Raw genomic sequence first — 20,981 nt, 5'->3', positions numbered from 1 at the left:
CCAGTGTGTGGGGCCTTCCCCTCCCCCACCCAGTGACCCAGTGTGTGGGGCCTTCCCCTCCCCCACCCAGTGACCCAGTGTGTGGGGCCTTCCCCTCCCCCACCCAGTGACCCAGTGTGTGGGGTCTTCCCCTCCCCCACCCAGTGACCCAGTGTGTGGGGCCTTCCCCTCCCCGACCCAGTGTGTGGGGTCTTCCCCTCCCCGACCCAGTGTGTGGGGTCTTCCCCTCCCCCACCCAGTGACCCAGTGTGTGGGGCCTTCCCCTCCCCCACCCAGTGACCCAGTGTGTGGGGCCTTCCCCTCCCCCACCCAGTGACCCAGTGTGTGGGGCCTTCCCCTCCCCCACCCAGTGACCCAGTGTGTGGGGCCTTCCCCTCCCCCACCCAGTGACCCAGTGTGTGGGGCCTTCCCCTCCCCCACCCAGTGACCCAGTGTGTGGGGCCTTCCCCTCCCCCACCCAGTGACCCAGTGTGTGGGGTCTTTTTAATCGATTCCTCGATCCGGTTGAGCAGGTCCTGGGGGATATCAGCCCGTGTCCGGGTGGGCTCAGCCTCATCGACCTCGCCCGTCCCAGCCTCCAGTGTGTCCGACTTGGTGACGAGTGACTGGATTATATCGAGTGGATCCTCCGGCCCTCCCTCAGGCAGGGGTCCTCACACATCCCCGGGAGGTACAGGCCGGACCGGAGGGATCCGTCTCACCCTCCCGAGGAATGGACGGCCCCCGCTGACAGTGTGTGATAATGGGAGGGGGGCAGGATCTGCGAAGGACCCCAACCCCTCTTCCACAGAGGAACAAACCTCCCCCCACCCCCACCGACATGAAACTGTCTTTATTTGGATGAAGGGTTAAAACCCTCATCCTCCTGGATTGTTACTGTCCGGGGACAGATTTTCAGGGGTTCTGTGTTTTTACCCCCATCAGTGAGACATGGACTGAAATAAGGATAGAGTTTCTCAGTGAATGTACCAGTGAAAGTGTAGATATGGGACTTGTTATCCGAGTTATAAAAGGACACCTTCCCTCCCTCATAATCCAGACAGACTCGAATCTTTCTCGGATTCACACTCAGATCTAAACGTTCCTCACAACCCCAGTATTTATTTCCCTTTCTCAGTCTCATTGTCTGGAATCCGTTATCTGGATCCAGGGTTATTCTCTCCTTCCTATTGATGGATTCCTTGGCCACACCCACATCCCACTCAGTCTTGTTTCCCACCTCCACCTCCCAGGAATGTTTTCCTGATGTGAATCCCTCTGATCCCAGGACACAGTAATCAAATCTCTCCGGATTGTCGGGGAGCTGCTGCCGTTTCCCGGTGAGTCTCACGGTGCTCAGGTCCTCAGACAGGAGAAGGTAAGGACTGGCTGTATTAGGGTCGAAGGTGACTGGAGCTGGGAACAGATGGACACGGATAAAATGTTAGTCAGACTCACTGTAACTTTCACAGCCGGTTAGTGATTGGGAAAATCAGCAATGATCCAGAATTAGAAATTCATCCCCCGGGGAAGAGTTTAAACAGCGCACAGGGGAAAGGGGAAGACACTGCCCGGGGGGAAGGTTTTACCCGGACACCACACCCTGCAGTGAGGCTGAGGAAACCCCGTTACAGAGAGAGAGACGGGACTCCGGGACTGAATCAGTGGTATGTAGAAATAGACAGTGAGAGAGAGAGAGCCGCAGGGCAGCCGGGCGCTAATCAGAGATCATCCACATTTCAATAATCCCAGCGCACAGGTTCTAACTGCTCCATTAACATTTCCTTGTTTGGAGAGAGAGAGGGTGGTCGGCCTCAACCGGGATCTTAGGTTCATATCACACTGTCTGTAACTCCCACCACTCGCCTGGGTTTGTAAAATCTCACTTACTGTCCTGTCTGGAGACAGTACACATCTCTTTAACCTGAGCTTAACCCTCTCTCCACTCACATTGTCTGTACCTTTAAAACTTGATGACCTGTAAAGACTCGCATTCCAACCATTATCTTATAAATTCAATTTGTGTCTGTATCTGTCCTGTTTGTGAACACAATTCCCACTCACCTGATGAAGGGTTTGTGCTCCGAAAGCTCGTGGCTTGTGCTCCCAAATAAACCTGTTGGACTTTAACCTGTGAGACTGCTGACTGTGTTTACCCCAGCCCAACGCCGGCATCTCCACATTAAAGCAACTTGGACGTGGGAAATGTAAACGTCTCCACTGTTCACAGACATGATTGACTGGGGGGTGAAGTCAGGGAGGCCACAAGTCCCAACTATAAAAACAACACACTTTCCCTAAGATCGTGGAGAAAGAGCTGGAAAAGGCAGTAGCCTCTCTAGTGGAACAGGGAGTTATTGGGACTGAGATGACAAATGTGAAAAGGCTCTCATTAAACTGAAAATGGACTTGCAGACTGGCCCAGCTCTGGGAGCTGTGGACCCCGACAAGGACTTTTATCTGGAAGCTGCAGCCACTGACATCAGTTTCAGTGAAGTCCTTCTGCAGGAAACAAACAGTCACTTGTGATCGGGAACCGATGTGAGCAGAGTCCCAGCAGACGTGGAAAAGGGATTTTCCACCTGTGAGGGACATCTGTTAGTGAGCTGTTGGACAGTGAAACATTTTACTGTTTTCACCCACACCCAGTCCGCAATTCACCCGAAAAGGGATTACGTGCCACTCCTGCGGGAAAACGGAGGTCTTCCCTGCTGGTGCTGACACCGTCTGTCAGGTGGGATTCACCCATCTGAATGATGCAACCCACGTGATCCTCTGGGGAAGGAAATCTGCCGTCCTTACCTGGTCCGGCCTACATGTGACTCCAGAGCCAAAGCAATTTGGTTGACTCTCAACTGCCCTCCAAGGGCAACTAAGGATGGACAATAAATGCTGGCCAGCCAGCGACGCCCATGTCCTAGGAATGAATAAATAAAAAGCCCATCCAGAGAGACCTGCCAGCCAGCTCTGCTGTTTGGAGTTCGGGGTGCCGATTCTAAACAGTGCCATGATCTCCACGGTTTGAGACAGACCCTGCTTCCCACAAAGAATGAAATGGTAATATCCCCCCCTCTACCCCCACCCACTGACCAGGGGAGCACCACCATCCCCCTCCTTCCAGTATAGAAATAACGGGTCATCTCACACCCCCACACTGTGCTGGCATGAGGGTGACCCCCCCCATTCGGTCTTCCCCCACAGAACCCCCTCCCCCATAAATCCCAAATCAGACCTCTTCCACCCTCACACCCCCACTCAGCTCCCTCAGACCCTCCATTAAACCCCCACTCAGACTCCAAGTCTTGGCAATGGTGCATTGGCACAGTGGCACTTTGGCACTGACATCCTGGTCTGGCATCTTGGGACCTTAAAGGGGGAGGGGGGGTCAAGGATTTGATTTGATTTGATTTATTATATTCACATGTATTAGCATAAGGTGAAAAGTATTGTTTCTTGTGCACCATACAGACAAAGCATACCGTTCCTAGAGAAGGAAAGGAGAGAGTGCAGGATGTAGTATTACAGTCATAGCTCGAGAAAGATCAACTTAATGCAGGATAGGTCGATTCAAAAGTCTGATGGCAGCAGGAAAGAAGCTGTTCTTGAGTCGGTTGGTCTGTGACCTCAGACTTTGTATCATTTTTCCAATGGAAGAAGGTGAAAGAGAGAATGTCTGGGGTGCCTAGGACCCTGAGTTATGCTGGCTGCTTTGCCGAGGCAGCGGGAAATGTAGACAGGGTCAATGGATGGGAGGCTGGCTTGCGAGATGGATTGGGCTACATTCAAAGCACCCTCCGTGCTCTCATCCCACGTACTCCCTGCGTTGGAGATCTCTGCTGCCTCCCAAAGATACACAAGGCAAACACTCCCGGCCATCCCATTGTGTCGGGTAATGGGACCCTGTGCGAGAACCTCTCCGGCTACATCGAGGGCATCCTGTATTGTATAAAGAACCCCCAGCTTTTGTTGCGACACTACGGACTTCCTACAGAAACTCAGCACACATGGAGCAGTTGAACCAGGGGTACTCCTTGTCACAATGGATGTCTCGGCGTTTCTATACCAGCATCCCCCATGACGATGGCATTACTGCAACTGCCTCAGTACTCAAAGCCAACAACTGCCAGTTTCCAGATGCAATTTTACAACTCATCCGCTTCATCCTGGACCACAATGTCTTCACCTTGAAGAACCAGTTCTTCATCCAGACACACGGAACAGCCATGGGGACCAAATTTGCACCTCAATATGCCAACATCTTCATGCACAGGCTCGAACAAGACTTCTTCACCGCACAGGACCTTCAACGAATGCTATAAACTAGATACATTGATGACATTTTCTTCCTTTGGACTCATGATGAACAATCATTGAAACAACTATATGATGACATCAACAAGTTCCATCCCACCATCAGACTCACCATGGACTACTCTCCGGAATCAGTTACAATTTTGGACAAACGCATCTCCATCAAGGACGGTCACCTCAGCACCTCCCTGTACCGCAAGTCCACAGATAACCTCACGATGTTCCACTTCTGCAGCTTCCACCCTAAACATGTTAAAGAAGCCATCCCCTATGGACAAGCCCTCTGTATACACAGGATCTGCTCAGACGCGGAGGATCGCAACAGACACCTCCAGACACTAAAAGATGCCTTCATAAGAACAGGATATGGTGCTCGACTCATCGATTGACAGTTCCAACGCACCACAGCAAAAATCCGCACCAACCTCCTCAGAAGACAAACAAGGGACATGGTGGACAGAGTGCCCTTTGACGTCCGGTACTTCCCCGGAGCGGAGAAGCCAAGACATCTGCTCCGGAGTCTTCAACATATCATTGATGAAGACGAGCATCTCGCCAGAGCCATCCCCACACCTCCACTTCTTGCCTTCAAACAACCGCACAACCTCAAACAGACCATTGTTCACAGCAAACTACTCAGCCTTCAGGAGAACAGTGGCCACAATACCACACAACCCTGTCACAGCAACCTCGACAAGACATGCCGGATCATCGACATGGATGACATAATTTCATGTGAGAACATCATCCACCAGGTACACGGCACATACTCTTGCAACTCGGCCAAAGTTGTCGACCTAATACGCTGCAGGAAAGGATGTCCTGAAGCATGGTACATTGGGGAGACCATGCAGATGCTATGACAATGAATGAATGAACACTGCTCAACAATCACCAGGCAAGATTGTTCCCTTCCTGTTGGCGAACACTTCAGCAGTCACGGGCATTCGGCCTCTGATCTTCGGGTAAGCGTTCTCCAAGGCGACCTTCGTGACACACGACAGCGCAGAGTCGCTGAGCAAAGACTGATAGCCAAGTTCTGCACACATGAGGACGGCCTCAACCGAGATCTTGGGTTCATGTCACACTATCTGTAACCCCAACGACTTGCCTGAAGTTGCAACATCTCACTTACTGTCCTGTCTGGAGACAATACACATCTCTTTAACCTATGCTTAATGCTACCTTCACTCACATTGTCTGCACCTTTAAGACTTGAATAGCAGATTAGCTGCAAAGATTCTCATTCTAATCAGTATTCTGTAAACTGTGTGTTCCTTTATATGCCTGTTTCTGATCAGAACTCCCCACTCACCTGACGAAGGAACAGCGTCGTGGGGGATGCTGGGATAGAGCACCGAGACATCAATTGTGACGAGGACTGGTCCTGGTTCAACTGCTCCATATGTGCTGAGTTTCTGCAGGAAGTCCGTAGTGTCGCGACAAAAGCTGGGGGTTCTTTGTACAATACAGGATGCCCTCGACGTAGCCGGAGAGGCTCTCACACAGAGTCCCATTACCCAATACAATGGGATGGCCGGGAGTGTTTGCCTTGTGTATCTTTGAGAGGCAGCAGAGATCTCCAACGCAGGGAGTACGTGGGATGAGAGCACGGAGGGTGCTCTGAATGTAGCCCAATCCATCACGCAAACCAGCCTCCCAATCATTTCTCACAAATTGTTTAATCTGATGAAACTATCCCTCTATAATATTACACTAAACAAGCTCCAGATTTAGTTATTTCCATGTTAAAGACAGCCGTTAGTGATCTTAGTGTGAGACAGAGAAATCCAAATGTCACAGGTGATTGGGGTAATTTTGGTCAGTGAGTTTTATATTCTAGATTTTGATGACACAACCTGCTCATTCTTCAAGACGGTGAAGCAGAGAAACATAAAGAAACAGTTACCGTTAAAAACTTGATGTTGCCCTGTTCACTCAGCTCTTGTTCAATATTCTGAACAGTGACTGAAAGTGATGAAATTTCCTCCTTTATCTTCTCAATCCTCTCCTTCATCCCCTGACTCTTTTCCTCTTTCTCCAGTTTCAGATCTTCCAACACAATCCTCTCTTCCTCATGGAGAAACTGGTGAAGTTTTTCAAATTCAGCTTTAATCTGTTTCTCTGTCTTTACACTTTGGTCCTTTGGAAAACATCAGTGAGATTGAGGATTTTTAAGAGGTTGTTTTGCCTGAACAGTTCTGCTCACATAATATTATAGAGAAAAATCCCAATCCAGTTTATTCCCAGTCCTGATGATTTGGGGATGTGTATCTGAACATTATTTTCTAACACAGTGACATCTCGTTAATTAGAATTTGTAGTTGATAAATTACTCAGTGATAATTTATGCAGGAGAGGGAACTCTAAGAGGTGATTGAGTTGCTGATTTCCAAAGAAGAGTCATATGGACTCGCAAATCTGTTTCTCTCTCTACAGATACTGCCAGACCTGCTGGAATTTATCCAGTATTTTCTATTTTTATTGCTGATTCTCAGTTTGACATAGTTGGGACTATCTTGGATTTAAAGTCCTCAAGTAGAAACATCTTCCGTATTTTACCTGAATTTTACCCTCAGGGCAATGCCCAAGTCAGTACGGATGGGAGCAGATGTGAAACCTGCTTCAGCCAGAGATCATACTATGAATGCGATATTACACAGGGGGGCCAATTAGGGCCAGTCCAGTATGTAACACGTCTACTGGTTGGGCTAATGCTGCAAGGAGTGTGAATGCATCAAACATCTGGGCCCAATGAGGACCTGGCGGGGGATTTAAATTCTGAGAAGGCACCTCCCTGAAGGCTGCCAGGAGTTGTGGGGGATGCTGAGTGAGGTTTATTGAATAATTATAAGCAGTCTTGTATACAGTCTTTGTCCCTCATCAGGAGTACATGGGAGGCAGGTGATCAAGTAAGGTGAACTCTCTGCCACCCCCCTTTCACCAATGAGTGCCTAATACAGATCAGTGCCAGGTGACATGTTCTGATGCCCAGGGATGGCAAGAGAAGGCCACTCCACCTGACTAAGGAGGCCTGGTTGGAGGTTGCCGTCCAGGTCAGCGGGCATGACATTGTGCAACATGTCTGGCTTTGGTGCTGCAAAAGGTTCATTGGTCTCCTGTGATCGCAAGGAAAAGTGTAGCGATGGCGGGACCTGTGCAGAGAGGTACAGTCGGCTGGTCATTCCCCTGGGCACCCTGAATGTATGCCAACTGGCACTGAAGCCTGCCCTGCCAAGGCTGCACTGTCAGCACAATAGGCCACAATAAATTGGAGGGAGAGGTGTGCCACAGTGAAATGGCTCCCCCTGTGAGGGAGGGGAATTGTGAATGGACCTTAAGGAAGATGGAACATTCCCAGTCAGGGGAAAACAAGTCACAAAGTTGCAGAGTGTCGCTGAGCCGGTGGGGGAATCCCCAATCTGCTGGTCCTCACTCGGAGCGGAGGTGACGCTCTGGAGTTGGATTTCCATCGGCCAGCTAGTGAGACGAGGGTCTGGGATGATGGTAAGACTGCAGGCCCCCAGATGTGTGTGCCACAGATATGGGAAACATTACAGGCCCTTCTTATCAGAAAGTGAAGATGGCCTGCCCATCGCAGCTGTTCGAGCGTGACCAGTGCATCGATTCTGGTGAATGAGCTGCCTGTTGTCTCTGTGCCTCCTCTAAGGGTGTTCAACATGTGGAAAATTCCCAGATGTGGAAAATTAGTCTGTTGTTTTTCCGTTCACGTGAAGTAACATAAACATTGCTTTAATGGGCTGGATTGATTGGATGTTTTAAATAGTGGTCAGATGGTACACAAGTTGTGTGCTGTTGTGTGATGCTGGCATCTGGGTTGGGTTTCATTTAATGATTGTTGCAAGATAACCTCATTACAGCGTGAATGTATGCCTACTTGTGACTTGAAATAAATTTTAAAATATAAACTTTAACTTTGAGCACAGATGCCTTGGGTGCCTCGTTGGATCACAACATCATTGGTGTTCCTGTCCCCTGAATGTTCGTCTGCCTCAACATCCTCAGCCAGCACATCCCCAGGCTTTTCCTCTGATCTTTCAGTGGAGTCATCCTTGCTGTGGTCCTGTCTCATTCTCCTCAGGCTCCACTGGGCCCCCTTTGTCAGAGCTAGATTATACAGGGTGTAACCCATGCCCACTATGAGGGAGACACGCTCCGGAAGATATTGCAATGATTCCACAGATCGATCCAGGTATCGGAAGCACATCTTCAGCAGTGGGTGGACCTCTCCATCACCACTCTTATGGATGTATGACTCCTGTTATATTTCTCCTTTTTGCCTCAATTCTTGGGTGACAGAGTGAAACCATCAGCCTCCTCTTCAACGGATAGCCCTGTCACCTAGGAGCCATCCATCCAATCTTGCAGGAGCCATAAACAGCTTTGGGCCCTGGGAGTGCCAGGAGATGTATGTATCGTGTGAATTCCCTGGATAACTCTGGAGAACCTGTGTCCTGTGGTCACAGACAATCTGCACAATTATCGAGTGGTATCCTTTCCTGTTGATGAAAGCTCCCGATTCTCCTGTTGGTGCCCTGATGGAATCTATAACACCTTGCATGACAGGGATCCCAGACATCACTGTAAACCCTTGTGCTCTCTCTGCATGGCCAACCTCATCTGTCTGGTAATGGGTGAATGCCTGTCTGAAGATGGCATCGATCACAAGATTGACACAGCTGTGTGAGCGAATTGACAAACACCTCAGACCAATACTGAGCCCTGAGATGAACTGGAGGCTGAGAGTTTTCGGACAACTGTGACTTTTAAAGCATCGATACGTCCATTCCCTCCACATCCCCAATGCAGTTGGAGGCGAATTTGGGAGCTATCAGCTCGCATTTTGCTGTCACTGTGTCCCTGTAGCCTCTTGCAGAACTGGACCTCAAACATCATCAGCAGGTTAGTGCTCTGCCTGTATACTCTAACCAATGAGTAATGGTGTCTGTGGCATTCCCTCCCGCCTTGGTCTCCCTGCTGGCCCAGCACCAACTAAGCTCATGCCTCTTAATAGTCTCTGGCTGGAATCCTTACCTTGCCTCCTCTCCCTCTGTTCCTCTTCAGAGGAGATCGGACCAGGTGAATACATTTCTCCTATTAGATCAGATACAAAGGACCAATGCCTTGCAAATGAGGAATTGCTGTGCTTTAATCCTCAGGAAAATCTCCAAGGGACGATACAGTCCTGAAATGTTGAAAGGCAAGCTGGAAAAGCTGAAGAATTCCTGAGAAACTCAGGGTGAACTCTACTCACAGCGATGAGCAGAGAAAATGTTGCTGATCCTGGGGCCTTTTATCTCACACTTGGATGAAGGGAAATATGAAAATTGTGACCAGCACCCACTTGTTTTACCCATGCGAGGAGCTGAAAATTGCACTGGCTGTGTAAAATCACAGCGCATTGGCTTGTTCATGGCATTAATTGGCCCTTTAATTGTCAGCGAGCCACATCCGATTACCGTGTGCGCGATCAAGCTCTATGAAGCACATTCAGTGTCATTTGATGAAACTTATCCTGGGCTGAGTTGGACACGCACCCAAACCTCCGAACATAAAATTCTGCCCAATGTCTGGACTATCAAATCCTTTCTTCATCTGAAAGACCCCTATCAGGTCACCCCCTCAAACTTCTCTTTTCCAGAGAAAAGAGCCACAGCCGGTTCAATCTTTCCTATTTTAACCTTAGTTCTGGAGTCAACCTTGTGATTATTTTGTTATCCATCTCCACTCTCACTTTATACCAATAATATGAGACCAGAATTCTGTACAATACAATTCTACAGCGTGTACAGAATGTAGAACAAAATAAGATCAGAAGAACCCGAATGTGGTTAATGTTTTCTCGTAATCACTTTTTTACAATCTTACGTTCCTTCTTCTTATCCTGGACTGGGTTCAATGAGGTTCATAGTTCCTCCTGAACAAAAACATCAGTTAATTTGTATAATTTTCAGAAATAAACACCCAAAAAATGGAATATCATTCTATTAAAATTACAATTTTAATCAAAATTAAAATTTTGAGAGATCCCAGACTAATATAGGTCTTATTTTATTTTCTTCCTATTTAATTTGCACAGTGGAGGCAATGGGACATAATGGGAGATGTATATCATCTTGAGAGATGATGTGGACAATCCAGTGTTGGATTGGGGTGGACACAGTAAGAAGTCTCACAACACCAGGTGAAAGTCCAACAAGTTTATTTGGTAGCACCAGCTTTCAGAGCGCTGCCCCTTCATCAGGTGGACTCACCTGCTGAAGGGACAGCGCTCCAAAACCTCCTGCTACCAAATAGACCTGTTGGACTTTCACCTGGTGCTGTGCGACGTCTTACTGTGCCCATCTTGAGAAATACTCTGCACAATTTCTCGTCTTGATTTCAGAGAGGGATTTCAACCCAGGCATCCCTCCACCCATCTGAAATCTGTAGCTATTGTTGTGAGCCAACTTGTCCTGCCTGAAACCAGATATAGAGAGAGTAAGCAGGAGCATGCCAGGACATGAAAGGTGATGAGCAGATGATCTGCATGGGAAATGTAGATGTGTGCGGGGAAAGCGAGTGGGGTTCTCCCTTGAGCTGGCAGTGATTGAACCCTAGTGCCGAGCCTCCCTGTATGAGGGTAAAGGATGTCATGCTGCCCCTTCACTGCATCCAGCAGTCTGGTGAGGGAGGCTTCTGAGAACCTGGAGGCAGACGTCTTTGCAGCCATGAGTATCCATGGACCCAGAGGAAGTGGTTGGTGAATGCTGGATTGGATTTAAATGGAGCTCCCCATGAGTAATGTGCTTAGCATGAATCAGAGGCCGCCATCCATGGATGTGGTGTGACTCCACTGGAGAATTTTTTTTTTCCAAAGTGCCTTAACATATATTGTGAAAATCCACCATTTCCACGAGCGGATGGCACGCTGCCAAATTCACAGAGCATTCCATCAAATCCAGAGAATCCGTGCAGTGCAAAAGGAGACCATTTGCCCCATTAGGTTTGCACCAACTCTCCGAAAGCGAATCTTACCCAGACCCACCCGAGTCACCTCACTATAGGAAGGACGTGACAGCACTAAGGGGGCACAGAGAAGATTCACCAGGATGCTGCCTGGGATGGAGCATTTGAGCTATAGAGATCAGATGGGCTTGGATTATTTTCTTTAGAACAGAGAAGGTTAAGGGGGACATGATTGTGGTGTCTAAGATTATGAGGGCTCTGGACAGAGTAGGGAACAGCTACTCCCCTTGGTTGAGGGGGCAATTACGAGGGGGCACAAGGTAAAGGGCAGGAGATTCAGGGGGATTTGAGAAAAATCTTTTTCACTCAAAAGGTGGTGGGAATCTGGAACACACTACCTGGGAAGGTAGTGGAGACTGGAAACATTACAACCTTTAAGAAATATTTGGATAGACACTTGGAATATCATAACAGTCAAGGGTATGGGACAAGTTCAGGAAAATGGGATTAGCAAGGCATTATTGGTAGTTATTGTTGGTGCAGGCTCGATGGGCCGAAGAGGCTTTTCTACACTGTATGATTCTATGACTCTACAATACCTGCCCTATCCCCATAATATTCACATTTACCATGGCTAATGCACAGAATTTACAGATCTTTGGACACAAAAGCGCAATTTAACATGGCCAATCCACTTTTGGTGCATATCTTTGGACTGTGAAAAGAAACCGGATCACTTGGAGGAAATCCACACAGGCACAGGGAGAATATGCAAACCCCACACAGTTATTGGCTCGAATTCTCCAATGTTGTACACGGTGCCACCGCTGCCAGTAAGAATGGACAGTTTGGCGCTCTGCCAAATCTCCAGTCATAGCAGCAGGACTGGAGAATCTCAGCTACAGATGAGATTGGAGAACTCTGGCTGTTCTCCCACATTCGACCCTTTGTAAACTACAAGTTATCCAAAACTCTGCTGTCCCTCTCCTCACTTACAGCCAGTCCCATTCTCCCATCACCTCTGTGCTCACTGAGCGACATTGGCTCCTGACCAAACAATACCTTGATTTTAACATTCTCATCCTTGTTTCAAATCCCTCACAATCTTCTAAAACATCTCCGCTGTTGAGAGCACAGCTGATAGTAAATGGAGGTTTATTCCAAATCCCAGAAGAGAAATTTAGAACAAATCCTCAAAATGAATTTTTGCAACTTTACATAATGTGAGGAAAGAGAATGATGTCCCGGTTTTTTGTGATGATTTTAAATGTTTATTAAACAATCAAATAAAAATCAATAAAGTCAACTAGAAGTACACTGAACTAAAACAATGGCTAAATACTGTATCATGAACTTTACCCTTTACATCGAAGACAGGAGCAGGAAGAGGCCATTTGGCCCTTCGAGCCTGCTCCACCATTCATTAAGATCATGGCTGATCATCCAACTCAATAGCCTAATCCTGCTTTCTCCCCATAACCTTTGATCCCATTCGCCCTAAGTGTTATATCCAGCCACCTTTTGAACACATTCAATGTTTTGGCATCAACTACTTCCTGTGGTAATGAATTCCACAGGCTCACCACTCTTTGGAGAAGAAATGTCTCCTCACTTCCTGAATCTCCCCTGAATCCTCAGACTGTGAACCCCTGGTTCTGCTCTCCCCCACCATTGGGAATATCCACCCTGGAGATACCCTGTTCTAGTCCTGTTAGAATTTTATAAATCTCTATAAGATTCCTCCCTCATTTGTCTGAATTCCAGTGAAAACAATCCTAACCTAGTCAATCTCTCCTCATACATCAGTCCTGCCATCCCCGGAATCAGCTTGGTAAACCTTTGCTGCTCTCCCTCGAGAGCAAGAACATCCTTCCTCAGAAAAGGAGACCAAAGCTGCACACGATACTCTAGGCGTAGCCTCACCAAGGCCCTGTATAATTGCAACAACACATCCCTGCTCCTGTACTCGAAACCTCTCACAATGAAGACGAACATACCATTTGCCTTCTTTACTGCTTGCTGCTCCTGCATGTTCACCTTCAGTGACTGGTGCACAAGGACACCCAGGACCTGCTGCACACTCCCCTCTCCCAATTTACAGCCGTTCAGGTAGTAATCTGCCTTCTTGTTTTTGCTTCTGAAGTGAACAACCTCACACTTATCCAAATTATACTGCATCTGCCATTGATTAGTCCACTCACCCAACTTATTCAGGTCATTCTGAAGGATCTCCACATTCTCGTCACAGTTCACCCTCCCATCCAACTTGGTATCATCTGCAAAATTTGAGGTGTTACATTTTGTTCCTTCAGCCAAATCATTAATATATATTGTGAATAGCTGGGGTCCCAGCACCGATCCCTGTGGCATCCCATTAGTTACTGCCTGTCAATTTGAAAAGCACACATTAATTCCTACTCTTTGTTTCCTCTCTGCTAACCGGGTTTCCATCCAGCTCACTACACTTCCCCCAGTCCCATGTGCTTTAATCTTGCATGATAATCTCTTATGCAGCACTTTGTCAAACCGTTTCTGAAAGTCCAAATATACTACATCGACTGACTCCCTCTTGTCAACTCTACTGGTTACATCTTCAAAGAATTCCAACAGATTTGTCAAGCATGATTTCCCCTCCATAAATCCATGCTGACTCCGTGATTACAGCTGTTGCCACTGCTTTCTAAATACTCTGCTATAAAGTCCTTGATAATGGATTCAAGAATTTTCCGCACCAACAATGTCAAGCTTATTGGTCTAAAAGTCCCTGTTCCCTCTCTGCCTCCCTTTTTGAATATTGGAGTGACATTAGCTACCCTCCAATCTGCAGGGACTGTTCCAGAGTCGATATAATCCTGGAAGATAACCACCAATGCATCCACTATTTCTAGAGCCACTTCCTTAAAACACTGGGATGTAGATTATTAGGCCCTGGGGATTTATCCGCCTTCAATCCCATCAATTTTCCCAGCACCATTTCTCTATTAATATTGATCTCCCTCAGTTCTTCAATTTCACTAAATCTTGCATTCTCCAACATTTCTGATATCTGATTTGTATCCTTTGTGAGGACAGAATGAAAGTTTGTATTCGGCCATTTCTTTGTCCCCTATTATACATTCCCCGATTATACATTTCACTATCTTCAGAGCTATTTCTCCCCAAACCTCCACAGCATCTTATAGAGATTTAAAACTATAAAATAATTCAGCAATAGTTACTCCACCAGGCTGTTATATCGACTTTTGGTTGCTTCTGAAATAGAACAAAACAACCAGTTTTTCAGGGCAGGCTTTCATTACAGACAAGAGCGAAGACAGCTATTCCTGCTGTTGGCTGAGTTCTCAAAACAGCTACACTTGCATAGGTTAGAAGCTTCTGATATACAGGGGTCAAATTTACCAGCTCATCATGCCGGTCAATCAGCATGGCAAGCTGGTAATAGAATCATAGAGTCATTGAGGTTTATAACATGGAAACAGGCCCTTCAGCCCAATCTGTCCATGCCATCCTTTTTTTTAAACCCCGAAGCTACTCCCAATTGCCCGCATCGCTCTATACCCATCTTACCCACGTAACTGTCTAAATGCTTTTTAAAAGACAAAACTGTATCTGTCTCTACTACTATCTCTGACAGCTTGTTCCAGACACTCACCACCCTTGTGTGAACAAATTGCCCCTCTGGATACTTTTGTATCTCTCCCCTCTCGTCTTAAGCCTATGCCCGTTAATTTTAGACTCCCCTATCTTAGGGAAAAGATATTGAATATCTAGCTGTCCTGTGCCCCTCATTATTTTATAGACCTCTATAAGATCACCTCTAAGCCTCCTATGCTCCAGAGAAAAAAATCCCAATCTATTCAGCCTCTCCTTATAACTCAAACCATCAAGTCCTGGTAGCATCCTAGTAAATCTTTTCTGCACTCTCCCCGTTTAATAATATCCTTTCCATAATAGGCTGACCAGAACTTACACAGTATTCCAAATGTGTCCTTACCAATGTCTTGTACAACTTCAACAAGACGTCCCAACTCCTGTATTCAATATTCTGACCAATGAAACTAAGCATGCCGAATGCCTTCCTCAGCACTCTGTCCACCTGTGACTCCACTTTCAAGGAGCTACAAACATGTACTCCTAGAACTCTGTAATTCTCCCCAACGCCCTATCATTAATTCGATCTACCAAAATGCATCACCTTGCATTTATCTAAATTAAACTCCACCTGCCATTCCTCAGCCCATTGGCCCAATTGATCAAGATCTCTTGTAATCTGAGATAACTTCCTTCACTGTCCACTATGCCACCAATCTTGGTGTCATCTGGAAACCTGCTAACCATGCATCCTATATTCTTATCCAAATCATTAATATAATGACAGATAACAGTGGCCCCTGTACTGATCCTTGAGGCACACTGCTAAGATATAGTTAGATCATGATAGAGGTGAAAAAATGGGTTTGCACTCTGATTTTAATAACAGTGAACCCGGGACGCAATCATCTGGGCTCACTTGTCTTCAAAGACTTGCAGTAGATGAGGGACAAGATGTGATGGCCTCGTCAGAATCATTGGAAGACATTGAGGCCCCCAGATTGTCAGGACAGGGGGCCAGTGCCTTTGACGAAGCTTTTGACCATCTGTCCTAATATCTCCTTATGTGATTTGGTGTCTAATTTTACTTTATATCTCAGGAAGGGCCCCAGGATGTTTTATTATATTAACAGTGTAACACAAGTTGTTGTTGATCAACTTCTATTAATGTCGTCTTTAGACTAAAGTGAAGCTGTTTCAGGTTTCTGAAGCAGCAATACCAATGACAGTTCATCTAAAGACTGCGTGATTAAATAATAAATATTGAGAGACACTGAAACCCAAATCTATGACTGTTCCCTGTTGAGGATTCTGTTATCTGTTTCTGTGTTTTATTTTACACAGGATATCCTGACCTTAAACTCTTCAGCAGCTTCTCCCACTGGCAGCATCTCGTGGTTTTGATGATTTTTTTGAAATCTGACAATGACACAGATGGGCTGATTGTCAGTTTTAATAATCTCAGTTTCGCTTTGTGACGGTTTCATTCCAGCTGCATTTTATCACCTTTATCACTTTTTACAAATGTTTCAACAATGTTAGCGAGCATGCAGTCGGGTCTCAGATCTCTGGAGGAAACCTGCTTTCTACAGATGGGACAAAAGGTTGTGTTAGCTTTCTCCCAGTACTGGGTTATACACGATCGACAGAAGCTGCGATCACAGTCCATTAAAACAGAATCTTTATACAGATCGTGGCAAACAACACAGGAAAGATCAGTTTCCATCTCAACAGACTGATCACCTTGTTCTGTGCTCTGAGTAAAATGGTGATCAATGTTGATCCTAACCCTCCCAATCATGGCTTCCTTTCCAAACCCCTCCATTCTGAGCGAGGGCTAAGTGGAAGATGGGCAATAGGGAGTAAATGGGTGAAAGGAAAACAAGCTGGAGAGTCAGGCAGGGAAGCAGCGACTGGGACAGAATCTCAGGGAACGGAACAGGCTGCTCCAAAATGGCACCAATCAGGTCACCCAGGCTCCGTCACCCCGGCCCATAAACCACGGGAAAATGGAAGATTCAAAGGGCATTTTCACACCCAAGTTGAAGCATGGATTTTAACCCCTTAAAGATATTTAGGGGGACGATAGTAAAACCCTATCAAAATGATTTTCCCCTTCTTATTTCTCAGTTCTACCCATATAGACTCAATGGGTGAACCCTCGGATATATTCCCTCTCTGTGATAATTTCCCTTATCAAACAGGCAACTCCCCCTCCTCTGTTCTATCTTTCCGATAGCATCTGTACCCTGGAACATTGAGCTGCCAGTCCTATCCCTCCCTTAGCCATGTTTCAGTAATAGCTATAATATCTGTCCCATGTACCCATCCATGCCCTGAGTACATCTGCCGATGATGTGGATGTGCCGGCGTTGGACTGGGGTAAACACAGTAAAAAGTCTGACAACACCAGGTTTAAGTCCAACTGGTTTATTTGAGAGTTCTCCATTCACCTGAAGAAGAGGGAAACCCCTCGAAAGCTAGTGAGTTTATTATCTAATAAACCGGTTGGACTTGAACCTGGTGTTGTCAGACTTTTTACGACATCTGCCGAGCCAGTCAGGCCTCTTGCAGATTCAATCTGGACTTCCCCTGCTCTCTGTCTTGCTTTTGCCTGATCTGTCTGGTACTAGGATTACTGACACTGCCTTGGCTGTTTAATGTGCTCTCTTTAACTTCTGTGCTGCCCTGAACCTTCAGTCTCCCGACTGCTTTGGGTCCCACACCCTTGCCAAACTAGTTTAAACCCTCTGGATTGACTCTCTGTTAAACTAGTTTGACAAGTGGGGTGGGGTGGGAGAGGGAAGGGCTCTACACATTGGACACTGAGTGGGGCAGGGGGGCATACTGGTCACTGGGTGAGGGAGGGGAAGGCCCCACACACTGGGTCACTGGGTGGGGGAGGGGAAGGCCCCACACACTGGGTCACTGGGTGGGGGAGGGGAAGGCCCCACACACTGGGTCACTGGGTGAGAGAGGGGATGGCCCCACACACTGGGTCACTGGGAGGGGGAGGGGATGGCCCCACACACGGGGTCACTGGGAGGGGAGGCGGGGAAGGCCCCACACACTGGGTCACTGGGTGGGGGAGGGGAAGGTGCCACACACTGGGTCACTGGGTGGGGGAGGGGAAGGCCCCACACACTGGGTCACTGGATGGGGGAGGGGATGGCCCCACACACTGGGTCACTGGGAGGGGAGGCGGGGAAGGTCCCACACACTGGGTCACTGGGTGGGGGAGGGGATGGCCCCACACACTGGGTCACTGGGTGGGGGAGGGGAAGGTGTCACACACTGGGTCACTGGGTGGGGGAGGGGAAGGCCCCACACACTGGGTCACTGGGAGGGGAGGTGGGGAAGGCCCCACACACGAGGTGATGATGGGGGGGAGGTAGTTATTGATGGAAAATCACTGTGTCAACCCAGAGGAGGGGGGGATCCTCAGTGGAGGAAGCGGGGATTTAGAGTCCATTGCCAATGAGGTGGTAAATACCCTCGAGTCTCCCATTGAGTCGCCCCTCATCCTCTCGGGGAATTCTGGGAGTTCCTAGCTGACAGCTTGGGTCACTGTGATAATGGCAGATGGCCCTTGCCTGATGGTCGGAGCTGACACTGCTTGTCAAGTCCGTCCACTTTGACAGAAAGACCACGGGGAAATGAGCAACGACATGAATTGAATTGAGCTGCACAGGCTGGATATGTTCCTCATCGGGCTGCTAAGGGATAGAGGATCACAAGTGACTCCAGTCCCTCCCCACAGTCAGGTATTGCTGGTGATTGCACTAAACTTGTGTCATGAAGCCAACCATAGCCATGGCACGAATCAATTCCAGCCTTCCAGACTACCTGGATCGACTACAGTTTGCCCACCGCTGCAACAGGCCCACGGCAGACACCATTTCCCTGGCCCTGCACTCAACCCTGGAACACCTAGATAACAAGGACACCTATGTCAGACTCCTATTTATCGACTACAGTTCAGCCTTCAACACTGATTCCCATGAAACTCATCTCCAAACTCCATGGCCTGGGCCTCGGCACCTCCCTCTGCGACTGGATCCTGAACTTCCGAACTCACAGACCACAATCAGTAAGGACAGGCAATATCACTTCCTCCATGATTATCCTTAACACCGGTGCCCCACAAGGCTGTGTTCTCAGCCCCCGACTATACTCCTTATACACCTATGACTATGCAGCCAAATTCCCCCCCAATTCAATTATCAAGTTTGCTGACAGCACCACCATAGTTGGTCGGATCTCAAACAATGACGTGACAGAGTACAGGAATAAGAGAATCTAGTGAACTGGTGTGGCAACAATAATCTCTCCCTCAAAGTTAACAAAATGAAGGAGATTGTCATCGACTTCAGGAAGCGTAAAGGAAAACATGCCCCTGTCTACATCAACAGGGACGAAGTAGAAAGGATCGAGAGCTTCAAGTTTTTAGGTGTCCAGATCACCAACAACCTGTCCTGGTCTCCCCATAGTAAGAAGTCTGACAACACCAGGTTTAAGTCCAACTAATTTATTTGATAGTCCCTCTATCAAATAAATTGGTTGGACTTAAATCTGGTGTTGTCAGACTTCTTACTGTGTTTACCCCAGTCCAATGTCAGCATCTCCTCATCTGGTCTCCCCATGCCAAAACTATAGCTAAGAAAGCTCACCCACACCTCTACTTTCTCAGAAGATCAAGGAAATTTGACGTGTCAGCTACGACTCTCACCAACTTTTACAGATGCACCATAGAAAGCATTCTTTCTGGTTGTATCACAGCTTGGTATGGCTCCTGCTCTGCCCAAGATCGCAAGGATCTACACAAGATCGTGAATGTAGCCCAAACTGTCACGCAAACCAGCCTCCCATCCATTGCCTCTGTCTACACTTCCCGCTGCCTTGGCAAAGCAGCCAGCATAACTAAGGACTCCACGCACTGTGGACATTCTCTCTTCCACCTTCTTCCGTCGGGGAAAAGATACAAAAGTCTGAGGTCACGTACCAACCGACTCAAGAACAGCTTCTTCCTTGCCGACTTTTGAATGGACCTACCTCACATTAAGTTGATCTTTCTCTACATCCTAGCTGTGACTGTAACACTACATTCTGCACTCTCTCATTTCCTTCTCTATCAACAGTATGCTTTGTCTGTATAGCACACAAGAAACAACACTTTTCACTGTATGCTAACACAGGTGACAATAATAAATCAAATCAAATTAAAAAGTTGAATGGGGAGGCCTGGGGAACATTAATTAATTGGACAGTAGAGCACTGAGTGAGAATTACAATTTCTGATCAGATTCGGGTCAGTTTAGTGATTTGGATCCACTCTGCAAACCACTGGGGCCTTTAGGCCTGATTTTCATTCCTGAGGTGGGCAGCCCAAGTCACAAAATGTTCAAACTCCGTTCTCCCATTTTGGAATAAAGAGCCCTGAACAGTGTGGTTTTCTCTCTGGGGCAGGTGTCTGAGTAATATCTTTAAGGGGTTAAAAACCATGCACTAACAGGGTATGAAAATGCCCTTTCAGTCTTTCATTTTCCCGTGGTTTATGGGCCGGGGTGACGGAGCCTGGGTGACCTGATTGGTGCCATTTTGGAGCAGCCTGTTCCGTTCCCTGAGATTCTGTCCCAGTCGCTGCTTCCCTGCCTGACTCTCCAGCTTGTTTTCCTTTCACCCATTTACTCCCTATTGCCCATCTTCCACTTAGCCCTCGCTCAGAGTGGAGGGGTTTGGAAAGGAAGCCATGATTGGGAGCGTCAGGATAGGGAAGCAGTGAGTGCAAGGATTGTGAGAGGGCGAGAGTCAGCAAATGAGAGAGTCAGTGAGTGAGGGAGAGTCAGTGAGTGAGAGAGTCAGTGAATGAGGGGGGTCAGCGAGTGAGGGGGGTCAGCGGGTGAGGGGGGTCAGTGAGTGAGGGGGGTCAGCGAGTGAGGGGGGTCAGCGGGTGAGGGGGGTCAGCGAGTGAGGGGGGTCAGTGAGTGAGGGGGGTCAGCAAGTGAGGGGGGTCAGCGGGTGAGGGGGGTCAGTGAGTGAGGGGGGTCAGTGAGTGAGGGGGGTCAGTGAGTGAGGGGGGTCAGCGGGTGAGGGGGGTCAGCAAGTGAGGGGGGTCAGCGGGTGAGAGAGTC

At 47.8% G+C, this 20,981-nt stretch overlaps 1 protein-coding gene across 1 annotated transcript; it reads right to left on the bottom strand.

Moving 5' to 3' along the window:
• Nucleotides 1-540: 540 nt before the first annotated feature.
• LOC145337242 (zinc-binding protein A33-like) lies at nt 541-16,576 on the bottom strand. Its single transcript, XM_080182031.1, has 6 exons — nt 16,357-16,576; nt 16,206-16,269; nt 8,927-8,990; nt 6,200-6,433; nt 2,397-2,481; nt 541-1,395 (listed from the first exon to the last, which is right to left on the bottom strand). Exons 1-6 carry the CDS (start codon nt 16,574-16,576, stop codon nt 833-835), a joined length of 1,230 nt encoding a protein of 409 aa, XP_080038157.1. The 3' UTR covers nt 541-832.
• Nucleotides 16,577-20,981: the final 4,405 nt, after the last annotated feature.

This window comes from Carcharhinus amblyrhynchos, unplaced genomic scaffold (assembly GCF_965287045.1).
Source record: "Carcharhinus amblyrhynchos unplaced genomic scaffold, sCarAmb.v2.hapA scaffold_45, whole genome shotgun sequence".
Taxonomy (NCBI): domain Eukaryota; kingdom Metazoa; phylum Chordata; class Chondrichthyes; order Carcharhiniformes; family Carcharhinidae; genus Carcharhinus; species Carcharhinus amblyrhynchos.
The sequence above is the reverse complement of the archived record's forward strand: the minus strand, read 5'-3'. Positions and strand labels throughout refer to the sequence as shown.

Coding starts and splice junctions, on each gene's coding strand:
- LOC145337242 (XM_080182031.1), bottom strand. CDS start 16,576: ATGGAAACTGATCTTTCCTGTGTTGTTTGCCACGATCTGTATAAAGAT. Junction 6,434..8,926: donor CCCATTACCAGACAGATGAG/GTTGGCCATGCA, acceptor TGTTTTCCAAAG/GACCAAAGTGTAAAGACAGA. Junction 2,482..6,199: donor GCAACATCAAGTTTTTAACG/GTAACTGTTTCT, acceptor TGTTTCCTGCAG/AAGGACTTCACTGAAACTGA.